General features: G+C 48.6%; 4 protein-coding genes across 4 annotated transcripts; 1 reads left to right on the top strand and 3 right to left on the bottom strand.

Annotated features, from left to right (window-relative positions):
- The first annotated feature begins 4,417 nt into the window (after positions 1 to 4,417).
- EJ05DRAFT_202302 (uncharacterized protein) lies at positions 4,418 to 4,973 on the top strand. The gene has a single exon (XM_033739754.1). The coding sequence runs from the start codon at positions 4,588 to 4,590 to the stop codon at positions 4,873 to 4,875; it is 288 nt and encodes a 95-aa protein (XP_033604697.1). The 5' UTR covers positions 4,418 to 4,587; the 3' UTR covers positions 4,876 to 4,973.
- A 4,515-nt stretch (positions 4,974 to 9,488) lies between these two features.
- On the bottom strand, positions 9,489 to 10,331 carry EJ05DRAFT_507813 (uncharacterized protein; the record flags this gene model as incomplete). The annotated part of the gene is made up of 2 exons (XM_033747959.1): positions 10,090 to 10,331; positions 9,489 to 10,041 (listed from the first exon to the last, which is right to left on the bottom strand). Exon 2 carries the CDS (start codon positions 9,954 to 9,956, stop codon positions 9,489 to 9,491), a length of 468 nt encoding a protein of 155 aa, XP_033604695.1. The 5' UTR covers positions 9,957 to 10,041; positions 10,090 to 10,331.
- Positions 9,982 to 10,331, bottom strand: EJ05DRAFT_535491 (uncharacterized protein). Its single transcript, XM_033749255.1, has 2 exons — positions 10,090 to 10,331; positions 9,982 to 10,041 (listed from the first exon to the last, which is right to left on the bottom strand). The coding sequence occupies exon 1, from the start codon at positions 10,299 to 10,301 to the stop codon at positions 10,152 to 10,154; it is 150 nt and encodes a 49-aa protein (XP_033604696.1). The 5' UTR covers positions 10,302 to 10,331; the 3' UTR covers positions 9,982 to 10,041; positions 10,090 to 10,151.
- A 510-nt stretch (positions 10,332 to 10,841) lies between these two features.
- Positions 10,842 to 12,843, bottom strand: EJ05DRAFT_448608 (uncharacterized protein). The gene is made up of 2 exons (XM_033742312.1): positions 12,333 to 12,843; positions 10,842 to 12,282 (listed from the first exon to the last, which is right to left on the bottom strand). Exons 1-2 carry the CDS (start codon positions 12,496 to 12,498, stop codon positions 11,090 to 11,092), a joined length of 1,359 nt encoding a protein of 452 aa, XP_033604694.1. The 5' UTR covers positions 12,499 to 12,843; the 3' UTR covers positions 10,842 to 11,089.
- Between the last annotated feature and the right edge of the window lie 82 nt (positions 12,844 to 12,925).

The raw sequence follows: 12,925 nt of genomic DNA, 5'->3' as shown, positions 1-12,925 counted from the left end.
CTCATCCTCCTACTCGTCCTCACTCGACTCGTATCCCTTGCAAACTAAGCTACGCGCCCATCTCTCGTCTTCTGTCGCTAGTCTCGATTTTCTCGCGGATTCAATAATGCGCTCGCTCATGTACGTGCAAACTTTCTCATAGCGCGCACGGTCTATCACCAGCAGATTCTTCATCGACTTCCATGACGCGCATCCGCCAAGCTGCCTCCTCGACCGGGTTCATCGCAGTACCATTCACAAGGGTGTCCCCTACAAAACGACCTCAAGAATTGCCGGACTCATCCACCCTGCATCTTTCAGAGAGACAATGCATCCAACAAACTCCGGCACGCTTACTATGTGTGGCCCGTCGCCGACCTATCGAGCAGTCCCTCCTACGCTATCTTCAAAAACTCCTCCTTCAAACGGCCCGTCTGCATCCTTTAACGGTCCTTTCCCCTCTTCGGCTCTGCTCGTACCTCTCTTCTGCCAGACCAGAGTCACTAGAATTCAAGACCGCCTCTAGCATTAGCTTTCAGACCCGCCACACTTGCCATATGGGATCTGCCGCGTTTTCTGCTTGGGCTATCTATTCTCACTTCCAGTGCTTCAGATTGACATAGCTTGGGACAATGATCTGGATTGTCTTCCAAGGTGCTGTGAGCCCGACTCCCAAGAGACTTGCATGCGCTGGTCCTCGCTCCATGTGAAGGCAAGCTGCCTTATAGACAGGCATCATGCAGTCTCACCATCCGCTCAATCCGGACCATCGTGCCGACTCGCCGAACCGTCTGGCAACTAATGGTATTGGCATTAGTATTGGTATTGGCATTGGCATTGGCATTGTGATCCATCCTTAGCTTCCAGCGCTCCCCTATTTCATCGGAAAATTGACTCAGGAACCAGGTCCAAGACACGATCCGATATCCAAAAAGGGGCGTGCGTTGTTGAGAAAGCTAGAAAGGATCAGTGAGAGCTTTGGGCTGCCATTACGGTAAGTGGTCATGGGTATGTTGATTAACCGCGAAATTATTAGACTCCTTGGATGGATGCCCAGCCAGCATCACGTTGTGTTTGCATGGTCTACGCGGCAGTGATATCCGTCGATAGTTTACATCATCATCTCAACAGTTGTACCAAGCTTCGCGGACTCGTGGCTTTTGCCCAGCAACCGTTGCGTATGTCAAAACCTTAATGCCAACTGACTCCACAAGACATGGCAACCTCTTTGGCGATCATCCTGCCTAACAACAATGGCTCATTCTGGAGGAGCACACCTCACATCTCTTTCGTGTCTTTTCAGATCCATTGCATGAACATATGCAATGGTCGCTCGCCACTGCGAAACGTGCACAGTCTGCGACTACGATGTCCAGTGCCCAGTGCCGACCAGTGTGAAACAGTTCCATCCACAATTGCATGATGCATCATAGCTGCGCCGTAGATCTCAGGCATGTTCTAGGAATCAGGGACGGACAGTAGTAAAGAAGCAGGCCTATTTGGCTCCATGTTTCTTCGCCTACTCGGCCCGCACGCCCCATGAGTCAGTCCATGGACGGCCAGGGTAGCAATACCAGCTGATCCTGTCACCCTCCTGGCTCCTCTCCCACCCGCTGTCCCCCGCACGGGGGCAGCAGCAGACAAGGTGGAATGTGTGTGCAGTCTACTGTATTGCCCATTATCGTAGTGCCCTCCCCAGATCAACGATCAACTAACTTTATTAAAACAGGGAGTCTTGTTGCCGTCGGTCCAAGCCATGGGCTATGATGCAGCTTAGCCTCCCTCCTGCATGGCCATGCACAGGGCTCTTAGTCGACAGCGGGTAGCCATGCCGCGCCTTTGACTCGAGTCTTCTTACATAGTACGTACACAATCCAAGGAGCGGGCTCCGTGACCCGCCGCCGCAGATCTTTCTTTCATTACTCGGGGGCAGACAAAGGGCTTGCAAAACTAATTAGCCCCAAGGAGCTGGCTCCGTTGGTGACGACGCTGATAAACCGGACAATTCAATAAACGGGGAATACGACACACTCTCTCGACTCCCTCTCTCCCTCTCTCTCCTATCAGATGCATCATCTGTATCACTCTTCTCGCCCAAAATACACACACATACACACGCACTGCAGTTCCATAGTTAGCCCCTTTTGTCTGGCCCCAATACGGCCCGGCCCAGCCCAAATGCATTCCTCTATTTGGGACATTGTTGCGAAATATCGACAACAATAACACTAATGTGCACTGTGCGGTGCGGTTTATTTTTTCTTCCAGTTTGGCTATGAATGTCACCGTGGTCAACACCCCCCCCTCCCTCGCTCCCGCTCTCGTCGACCCCATACCAGCGAGCCGCGTTTTCCTCTCTTCCCCCCCTTGTACCATCCTGTGATCTGCTCCAGCGGGCCAGGGGTGCAGAGGGGCGGCGCGTAAGAGCCTTGCTCCTTGGCGCAACGTGCGCGTAAGGTATGCCCAAAACGGATAACACAGTTCTCTCGCACATGCACAGTACATATTTAGTATAGCTAGTAACACAGGACGCACGCACACAGGCACGCACGCACACAGAGCACACGCACGCACAAACATACGCACGTACTCTCTCATACACACTTTTTTTTCACAACAGTGCTCTCATCTGTCTGTCTGTCTGGCTCTCTGCTCAAAACATGCCAAGACTCGGAACCTGCCGTTGCTGGCCGGGGGCCCTGGCTGGCTTGCTGGCACTTATTATTTACCTTGGCAACTTTTGTTGCTATTACAACAAACATCGGTAGGAATAGGATAGGTCGTAATTAAGACAGATTTGGTTTAGTCTTCACTTGGGTTTCGTAGTGTTTGTTTTGTGATGATGAATTGATGATATGATGATTACCTTATTGGAACACCGTGCTTTGTGATAGCGAAACTCCTTCTGTCGGATGGTGTTTTGCTTTTTCTTGGTGTTTATTTGCTTTTGTTTTTGTTTTTTTTGCTTCTTTGCTGCCGCTATGTTGTAGGTGGTTGGAAATGTCGTGGCTGGAGCTTGGCTTGGCTTGACTTGGTTTGTTGTCGCTCCTCATTCTCCTCTTCATGAATGAATGTGATGAGTAGGATAGGGTAGGGTAGGGTAGCTTTTCTCCCCCCCAATTCTAATCTCTAGTCTCTACCGTCGCCGCCGCAAAACCTCCTTGCTTACCTCTCCAGGCTCTTCCCCCCCCCCCTCTCTCTCTCTCTCCTTGCTGCTGCGAAATGCTATCAAAATGCTACTGTAACGCCCTTCTTTGGACGATATTGCTAGAGAGGGAGGAGGAAGGAGGGTGTGTCGCTTTGGACTGTCGCTGATTAGCTAGCTAGCTAAAGTAGCCGTGATCATCATGCACTTCCTACATTGTGTCCCCCTTCCTCTCTCCCTCCCTCTCCGATATCGACCGTCACAGCCTACTCGCGGTTATAGGAGGACACGCTAGAACGCGGTTTTTGCTGCCTTAGGCAGAGAGTGTTGTGGCTGGCTTGGCTTGGCGGGCAGGTGCGTAATTTTACTACCTACTGCACCGTACTGTACTGTACCTACCTTACCGGGCAGCGCTCCGGCCTCACGTGCCAGCAAGTCTCACGTGCCATGGATCCACCACTCCATCCACTCTTATCAAACTCTCAGTTTATAAATATACTTGTCATCATTGCGGTGCAGTGCAGTGCAGTGCAGTGTGTTGATCTAGTATAACAGAGTTGGTGGGTAGGTAAGTACGTAGGGCAAGTAGAACAGAGCAAGTACCACCACAGCCGCGACAAAAACTCGGGCGCCCAAAGGTACGTACGTTCTAGAAGGTCTTGGGACGCTTGGTATTTACGGTTCCATGTTTCTTCTACGTTGGGAGGTTTAATGTTGAGCGTGTTGGTGTGTTTGCATGTAATTAGTGTAGGTAATTTAGTTGGGATGGAAGGGAAGGGATGTATGGAAGACTGTGTATGTATGAAGGATGAAGGGAGGACGTGGGCAGATAACCTTTCCCGCTAGTTGGTTAGTTAATTAATTAGTTACAAGACGTTGAGCGAGACGGACAGACAGACCCTTGAGGCTTGAGGGGAAAAGGGCTGTTTTTTGTTTCTCGGCCGTTAGATTAGTTTTGCTTGGCTGGCTGGTTTGGCTGGTCTGGCTGATAGTTTGGTTTCTGGCTATTAAAAGAACAGGGTTGTTCTCTGTTCGTTTGTTCGTTGTTCTGTGGTATGTGTGTAGTATTCTACGGTGGTGTTTAATTTCCACATTTTTGGGGGGGGTCTATGTGTGGGTTTGATGTGAATGCGCGCCCGCCCACACGCCTGCCTACCTACCCCTCCCCGCGCCCCCGCTTTGTCTTACTTTTCGTCTTGGCTTTGTATCTAATCATGTTAGAGTCAGATTAATGGAGGGTGCTGGGTTGATGGTGGTGATGATTAAGGGCTTCTGGTTGTTAATTAGACTTTCTTGGGGGTGTGTAGGTGGGGTAGGGAGGTATGTATGTGGGTGGGATGGATCGATTGATAGCTAGGTGGTGGCATGGGATGGATGGATGGATGGATGAAAAGATGAAAGGCATGTACTAGGTGAATTTGAGAATGTAACTGTAACTATGCTATGTGCGTTGCCTTGGGTGTATGTGTGGTTGTAGGAAGGGACTTGCTTGCGGAGGACTTTGGCGAATAGAATATTATCACTATTATCGCTTTTTTCTTCATTCGTTCATTCGCTCTGTATTACTTATTTACTTACTTATTTATTCATTCCTTTGTTTAATTCATCCGTTCATTCCCCTCTACCTTCCCTCCTTCTACCCTTCAGTTTGTTCTCTGTTTATTTGTTTGTTTATTTATTTACATATCTGTCCATCTACCTCGACCAAGCCCAAGAAAGCTAAAAGGCCAAAACACGCAAGAGCTTACTGACCACACGCGCCCCCGTGGCCGTGGCCGTGCCCTTAGTGATGATGATGCACACACGGGCATGCTTATTATAGACTCTAGCCACGTGGCTGGACGGTTTGTGCTAGCGCTGGTGGTGCTACTTACTAGTAGTAGTGGTGCGGGTGGCTGAAAAGGCTGCATGGCTTATTATGGCGGCATGGCGAAATGACCAGAATAGTTGCACTGTCCTGTACGGGCTTGTGGCGGCGTGTATTAGTGGTACGAGGCGTTTGTGTGTGTACGTGCGTACGCACGTAGAGAGATCACGGTACGGTACGGTGCGGTAGAGCTTTGGTAGAGCTTTGGTAGCGCTTTGGGGCAGAGAGAGGAAGGAACCTGGACCCCTCTGTGCGAGGATGGGCTGAGGCGTTGTGGAAGAATGACTTTCTTGGCTTTTTGGCTGACATGGATGTATGTTGCGTGAGAGAGTGAATGAGTGTAGGTGGGTATGCCTGCATTCGGCCGTTGAGTTAAGATTTGCGAGAGTAGGGATGAGGGATTGATGATGTCTATTGGGAATATGTGCGCGAACATGGGGACGGTTGGTAGTGGGTGTTGTTGTGGTGATGTTGGTGTTAGTCAATGGTAGTAGTTCTTAGGTACTCGGACAGTCGAAATTAAAAAAACCAAAGACAATAAAACTAGAACAAATAAAGACGAGGTACAAGAGTATCGTTGGAAGGTATGATAGATGTGTGCGTAGCTATGCTTCTATGCAGTTAATGTCATGTATAGATGGAAGGGTCTTGACTACTTTCGTACTTAGCTATCAATCAATACCGTTCTTATCATCCTCACGTTCGTCGTCGTCGTAGTGCGTGATATATGACCCTTTACTAGGTCCTATTCTTGGTGTAATCACCTTCGTTATAGAGAGAAATGAGAGTCTCTCTAGTCACGTAGGATGAAATGTCGGAGGAATCTATATACGTATAGGCGGAAAGAGTTGGATAGACGAATATAGAGACGAAGGATATCGAGAAGAAAGGTTGTGAATAAATCACGAATAGATAATTCATGGATGAAACATTGGGTACCAGGTTTTTAAGGTCGATAGATTATAACGATTAGATGGTGGATAGATGCTACGTCTTGCTCACGTCACTTCGCTTTTTCATAGCATATATGGTACCTGTTAGATTCTGTTTCATAGCGGCAATGAGCTAGATTCAGAGAATTCAAATAAAGAGACTTCATCGAGTTGAGATGAATTGAGTCGGATATGAAAGTTCGATAGACCTAGCAGGCTTGAATTATCATCTAGCGCTATCTAGAGAATATGGATCTAAGTAAGAAGCAAATCAGATGAAGTAGAGTCATATAATATCAAATTATTAGTAGTAGAGTAGAGTAGATAGTAAGATATATATCTATGTACCTATACTTATAGCTATAATATATATACATGTCTTCTTATACCTGCTTACAATACGATACATGAATCTTTCTCGATATATCTCATTCATCTCTAACTCTCTATGATATTCTTAGATAGAAGAGAGGTAGTTCCTTACACTTTTAATATCTCTAAAGAGCCAGTCATAAGTAGCGGTCACGATATCGACCAGAAAAGATTATTCTAGAGACTTAGAATTAGCCACATAATAAGAAGGCGCCGGCAATAGACCGGGAATTCTAGCATGGGAGAAATAAGAGACATGGCCAATTACGATATTTGAAAGTTCTACACGATACCTTCGTATGTATGTCTTATCGCAGAAAAAGAATACACTGATTCTCAGGAAACGTTGTTCTGTCTAGCGGAGTCATATAGATGGATCTAATTGGAAGTAGAGAAGTTATGTTGATACGTAGGACGTAGCAGATTGTACGCGAAATCTCACTCGGTCTATAGATCGAATGGCAGTATAATGCTAAACGTTGTATCAAGGCCAACCTAACCGCGAAAGAGGGGCACGGTCTGTTGTTAGAGACATAAGATATTAACGTATTAAGCTGATAGAATGGAAGCATAATCTCCTAAAAGGATATACATTCGATCCTACCGACTCATTAATATAGCATAGTAACCAAGGTCATATTCTCTATTTTAGTCGGTTGCTTCATAGAGAAGCAGCCCAGGAGAAGTAGAAAGACCGACAGCCTCGAGGGGGTACTGTCCTGCAGCATCTCTATGGTTTCCTAGCTCTCTTCGACATAGCTACTGTCTTGGCTACACGCGTTCATGTATTTGTGAATGAGATGGAGCGTCTGATCAGACTACCAGCGAGCGTCTTATCGGAGTGGTGCTTGGTGGTGGCTTGCTTAGGATTTTTGGGGATTCGTGAGGATGGCCCGGGAGATATTCAGTCGGTGAGCTAGTCGGGCGTGGAGGTGGTTTCTAAGTTGTGCATATGATCGTCGCGTTGAGTGGCTAGATCTGGCTTTTTGTCAGTATCGACAATGCTGACATTTGGGCGGTAGTTGTCGCACTGAGTGAGATTTATGGTCTGGTAACAAACAGGGTGAGGGGATATTGTAAAGAGGTGAAAGGACGACGTAGTGGATTGGAAGCGTGTGTTTTCGATGTATCGGACGAATGAAACAGCTTAACTTCATGTTTCAAGAGTGCAAAGTTGACGTATCGAGCGGACGAAACAGCTTGACGATGTGTTTGCAGAGCGTGTATTCGATATTTGAAGCTGGAGAAAAAGAGTAAGGCTATACTGGCAGCGTGTGTTTTCGATGTATTTAGTGGATAAAATAGAGCTAGAGTGTACTAGCAAGGCATAGATGTAGTATATTAAGCTGGCAACACAGGTCGAAATTGTACTAGCAGCGTGTATATTCAGTATACCTACCTAGCACAACAAGCCCATGATATACTACCACAGTATATTTCTACCATACCCAGCAAGCAAAACAGGCGTGTATCACTCCAGCAACATACATATTAACTATACCCAGCTCTAGAAACCGAGCCGTAGTATACTAATGACAAACATATCCCAAATGTAAAGTACCCAAAACAGTATGAGGTCGACAGAGACAAAATATTATCCTACTACCCCAGGTAGAACAACATTATAAACTTACAGTAAGAGAGAGATTATAAAGGACGATCTGCGAGCGGGATAGTAGTATAGTACGATCGGAAGGAGGGAGTTAGATGTGTGCGATAGACGAAGCAGCGTGAAGGTCTGATGGCTAGGTATAAGCATGGTTAGCATTTCCTGCGAAATCAGATGGTAGTGTGATTGGAAGGAGAAGGTATGGTATTGCTAACTTGTGAATTCAAGTTGCGGTGTGTTGGGAGGCGATAGATTTTCATGAGAGGCGTGAAGAGAACTTGGAAACCACGTACCGGGTACATAGTAAGTAGGTATTGGCAGGTAGAAGAACTGCGAGAAAGCTGGAGATGAACACAAGATGTTGTGTTATGCCGTCTGCATAGCTTCGAAGGTGACGACAACAAGCACGCATATCGTCGCTACCCAAAAGAGAGATCAGCCGGGGAGCACAATGGGTATGTAATATTGGATCATGGTCTCAACTCTAATATTCTCTCACTTCAAGAGACAAGGTAAGATATGGAATGTTAAGACCGAAGAAACTGCGTTGCGATACGCGGGAAAGTCACGTTTCTCTCTATCTACGTGATCATGACCTCACTATGTACAGATGCCTCTTGCGCTGTCAGCTCACCAGGACCTTTAAAGGTCACTGGAGTCTCCAGAGTCGCCACGAGGAGGCCGCGCAGAGGACTTGAGACTCCGCTATGTACAGCTATATGACAAAAAGATATCCGACCCGGCCAGCGGGTATTGACAAAGGAAATGCAGTTGAACAAAGGAAATGCAGTAAACAAAGGAAATGCAGTGAACAAAGGAAATGCAGTTAAACAAAGGAAATCCTGCCAGTCTCACTCCTTACCAGCACTTCAAACACGACATCCACCCACAACACAACCAACCCCAGAATGCTCTCCTCAGAGCATACCCGTACTGTTGTTGAGGTTAGCTGAACTGTTGTTTGTTGACGTGGGTACGCGTTAGGTGTGACTCACCACCTCCTCCTGCCACTCCAACCTCTCCCACCTCTGTAATATTGCGTTAGCTAGTGCAGTAGAAACCGTAGAAAGCTCTAATGGCTATCGAGAATATGATGTCTCAAAGGAGCAGGAACTTACCTCCTCGTCCCACTCATCGACAAAATTTGTCTCGATGACCCCCCAGGTCACCGATTTTTGGGGGCGCGTCACCGCCGCAGCAGGACGCTCCAGGGCAGGATAACCTGCACCTGCCATCATCTCGATGTCTTCCATCCTGTTAGACATCTTAAAGCTTTTAAAAGTGTTGTTGGGTACTTAGCTGATTGTCTGGATGGTTGATGAGAGTGTGATGATGTGAAAGAGCGAGCGCTGGAGTGAAGTAGCTACGATCGGGTAAACTCTGGCCTGCCGGAAGCCGCAGGAAAGTCACATGTGCAGTGAGCGCGCTCAGTCATCATATCTTACGATAGATAGGCAGTGGGTCGGCCGCAAAGAGAGGAGGAACCACTTATATCTCTGTAGCCTACCACCAAACCATACAGATGATCTTGCCAGATATGCACCACAGCACCAAGTTCAGCCGATTGACGAAAGGCCTCAGGTGCTATGGAGACCATGTAGACAATTGTGTATCGAGAAGGGCATTGTGTCGAGTGCCTGCGTAAGGCCCGGTCATGGGCGTAGATCCGGTCTGAGGCAGCCATGTTTCGCGGGTGCCACAAATGTCTCGGCTGGCCATCTCGAGTCCAACTGCTCTGACTGGCGAGGGGGCAGCAATGCGCTGACTGAGCCCCCCGAGAGACCTTTTTAGCTGGGCTATGCCCCCTAAGTGCTCTACTCGATCGGGGGCAGTCGTCCATAGAGGCGGCTGCCACGATCGAGGTCCTCCAGATGAACGCACCAGTTCGTGGGAGTACATCAACTCCAGACGGATAGGTTGCGCTCCAGACACCGTCATAACCCCTTTCCAATTCGCCATCTCATACACTGCTCTTACTTTACTCCATGCATGACCTTCGACATAAAATGCAGCCCGTACCAAAGCACGACATATGCCGTAGTCAGACACCATGGGACAGTCCGCCAACGGTACATACCTTCGACGTCGTGACCGGGATACAGATCAACCATCATGTCAACAAATGATCATCAAGGACCTGAAAGAAACATTAGCACCAAGTCTAAAAGGTCATAATGACACTCACCCAAGACCTACCTGCGATCGCAAGACCTACCTCCTACCCAGACGAAATCTTAACCTGTCCTGTTATACAATCCGAGGCGTGTCACAACAGCAACAACAAGAACGCGTTAAGATGTCAACCAGTACACACAAGCCGCACCAGGCATCATGCATTATACTGTCATCTAGTTTACACATACAGAAACCATGTCTCCATGTCCGTCTGCCATACATGAAGATCTCTCTGGCACCATACGTGTTGCGATGAGCGGTCACACAGGCTTGGGAAACATGGGCAAAAGCATGGACCTTAGTGGTTGTCGTTGGACGGCGCGGATGAACGTTGAACCGGGGGTGCGCTCTGACTGGTCGACCGATTTGTCCGTCAGCCAGTAAGACCCCTGTCCGTTGGCTTTGCGACGTTGTTGACGGCATTTTTTGCGTCTGAGATATAGAAATATGGACACTTACGAGAGAGGCTACGTGCTGCTTGTGGCTCAAGTTGTCTTCAATCGATGTGGACTCCTGCTGCAGCAGTCGAGAGGTCTGACGTATCAAGCTGCATTCACGGAGCTAGAATAACCATCTAGCGCTAGTTGACCCTTGGGTTAATCGGACGCAGAGGCAGGTATACAGATTCCTGCGTGGCTTAGATGAGATTTATGTAGTACGTAGTCTCGGATCATAGAATTTAGTAGGCTCACTTGATTACAACGAGATGCGCTTCACACTGTTCCACTAGGACCAAGACGAACATCACTTAAAAATACGGGACATTGGAGGAAGTGGTCATGTCCCAAATATACTGTAAGTGATTGCCACTGGACAACAGTGGGAGCTATGATGGTGGACACTATATACAATACAATATCGCAGAGCAACAACTTTTTTGGTTTGGAATATCCATACCGCCGACCCGCACAACATTCCAATAACGCCAGCGCCGTAAATGCATTCAGGTATGGCAACATATGCTTACAAAGCCCCAGAGAAAGAATTGCTCTGTGAATGTGTAGAACGGCTCATGAACTCTTTGTCTTCTTGGCTTCACCGTCAGGCCCGGCGTCATCCTCGGCAGAGCGCTTCTTGCTGGTTGTGTCCTTTTCCACAGCATTTTGCTGGCCATTCTCAGTGGTGCTCTTGGCCTCAGCCGCCTTCTGATCAACATTCATCTTCTCACTTCCCTTCGACGTGCCATCATTTCCATCTCGGCCTGAGCCCCTGTTGTCGTCGCGGCCTCTGCCCCCGCCTCGGCCATGACGTCCGGATCCTCGATTGCCCCGCCCGTTGCCTCGCGAATTGCGGTTGTTACCGCCCCTGTTACCTCCTCTGTTACCACCCCTGCCACCTCTGTTGCCGCCCTTGTTCTGCTTGTTGACGTCGTCCCGGTCCAGCTCGCCATTCGCAATCTTCTCTTCGACCTTCTCGTCACAGTACTGCTTCTTCGACTTGATCAGAAGATCAGCGCCGTTGTACTTCGGTTTTGGGTCGAGGGCAAGGAAGGCCTGCTGAGCCTTCTCATCCTCGAATTCGACGAAGACGCTGCCCTTGAAGCCCCTGTCTCCACCACGACGAAGGCGAACGGACCTAATCGGGCCCCATGTATCGAAGAACTTCTCAAGGTCGATCTGGGTCGTGGCATTCTCATTCCGAGAGCCAAAGCCCTTTACATAGACGCTGCGTGGCATAGTTTTATCACTCCAAATCTGCGCAGCCTTTCCAGCAGGACCACCCTCAGGGTTGGTGGTTGAAAGTTCGGTTCCGTAGGCTTCATCAATAGGTTCCCGGCGACGGATCTTTTCGCCTTCGATGACCTCGAGTACCTTGCTTTCCTTCAGAGCGTCGACAACGGCAGTATAAGGTTGGAAGCGCTTCATACGGCCGAAATCTGCGACGACCTTGATGTCGATGGGCTTGTTTTTATAGCCCTCAATTCGGTTGAAGAGAAACCTGTCCTGCGGAAGGTTTGAATCGGAAAAGTAGAATTCGACCTGTCGGCGAATCTCGTCAGGGTCGCTGGATTGGGGAAGCTGGCTGAAGTCTGCCTTGCTGCCGTTGGGCCGACCTTTTCGCTTGCCGTTGCTGGAATCCTTGTTCTCAGCAGGCTCAACCGACTTCTGGGGCTTATCCGCGTCATCTGGATTGGTAGCAGAGTCTTCGGGGGCACTGCCATTCTTTGATTCCTCAATGGGTTTGGAAGCCTCGTTTGAGGTGGCTGTAGCGTGTTAATGACGACTCATGACTTTGATGACTCAGACAGCTCACTCTTGACATCGGTAGTGCCGTTCGTATCCGACTTTACAGTAGCGGCCTCTGATGCCTTCTCTTGCGTGCCAGACTCAACACTGGTTGACTCAGGCTTTTCCGTGCTTGCAGGAGCCTCCGCTGCAGTGTGCGCGAGGGGTGCCTCTTGAGCTTTAATATCAGCCATTGCGACAGCAGCAGCGACGATTGACGTGGGGATTTGCTGTTCGAAACGTTCAGTTGGAGGTAGGAAAGTGCACGTTAAGGTGTAGGAGGTCGCGAAAGCTGTTGATCGTCAAGAAAGGTCTAAGAAGGCTTGGATTGGATGCAGGTGGGGGTGCAGATGAGGCGAAAATCTTGCGAGATATGCGAGGCGCATGCAATCTATATATATGGCGATGGTTGATCCTCAATAGCAAGAGGTCCGAATCGCAGCTATTGTGTCGTGAACACAGGTGTGCGAGAATGCAGTGAACGAAGATTGCAAAAGTGAAAACCGCAAGAAATAATTGCACAGGTAGCTCCGCTCCATCGCATGCGCGCGCAAAGAAATTGCGGGCGGGCGGTAAGCTTGGCGTGGACTAGAAAGTGCACGGACGCCTTTCCTGATTTAC

The sequence above is a fragment of the Pseudovirgaria hyperparasitica genome (genome assembly GCF_010093815.1).
Source record: "Pseudovirgaria hyperparasitica strain CBS 121739 unplaced genomic scaffold EJ05scaffold_2, whole genome shotgun sequence".
Classification (NCBI taxonomy): Eukaryota; Fungi; Ascomycota; class Dothideomycetes; order Acrospermales; family Acrospermaceae; genus Pseudovirgaria; species Pseudovirgaria hyperparasitica.
The sequence above is the reverse complement of the archived record's forward strand: the minus strand, read 5'-3'. Positions and strand labels throughout refer to the sequence as shown.

What these genes read in the sequence shown, in the direction of transcription:
- EJ05DRAFT_535491 (XM_033749255.1), bottom strand. Translation starts at nt 10,301, where the DNA reads ATGTATGGCAGACGGACATGGAGACATGGTTTCTGTATGTGTAAACTA.
- EJ05DRAFT_448608 (XM_033742312.1), bottom strand. Translation starts at nt 12,498, where the DNA reads ATGGCTGATATTAAAGCTCAAGAGGCACCCCTCGCGCACACTGCAGCG. An exon ending in CGGCACTACCGATGTCAAGA is followed by an intron (nt 12,283 to 12,332) that starts GTGAGCTGTCTG and finishes AACACGCTACAG; the next exon opens with CCACCTCAAACGAGGCTTCC.
- EJ05DRAFT_202302 (XM_033739754.1), top strand. Translation starts at nt 4,588, where the DNA reads ATGTGTGGTTGTAGGAAGGGACTTGCTTGCGGAGGACTTTGGCGAATA.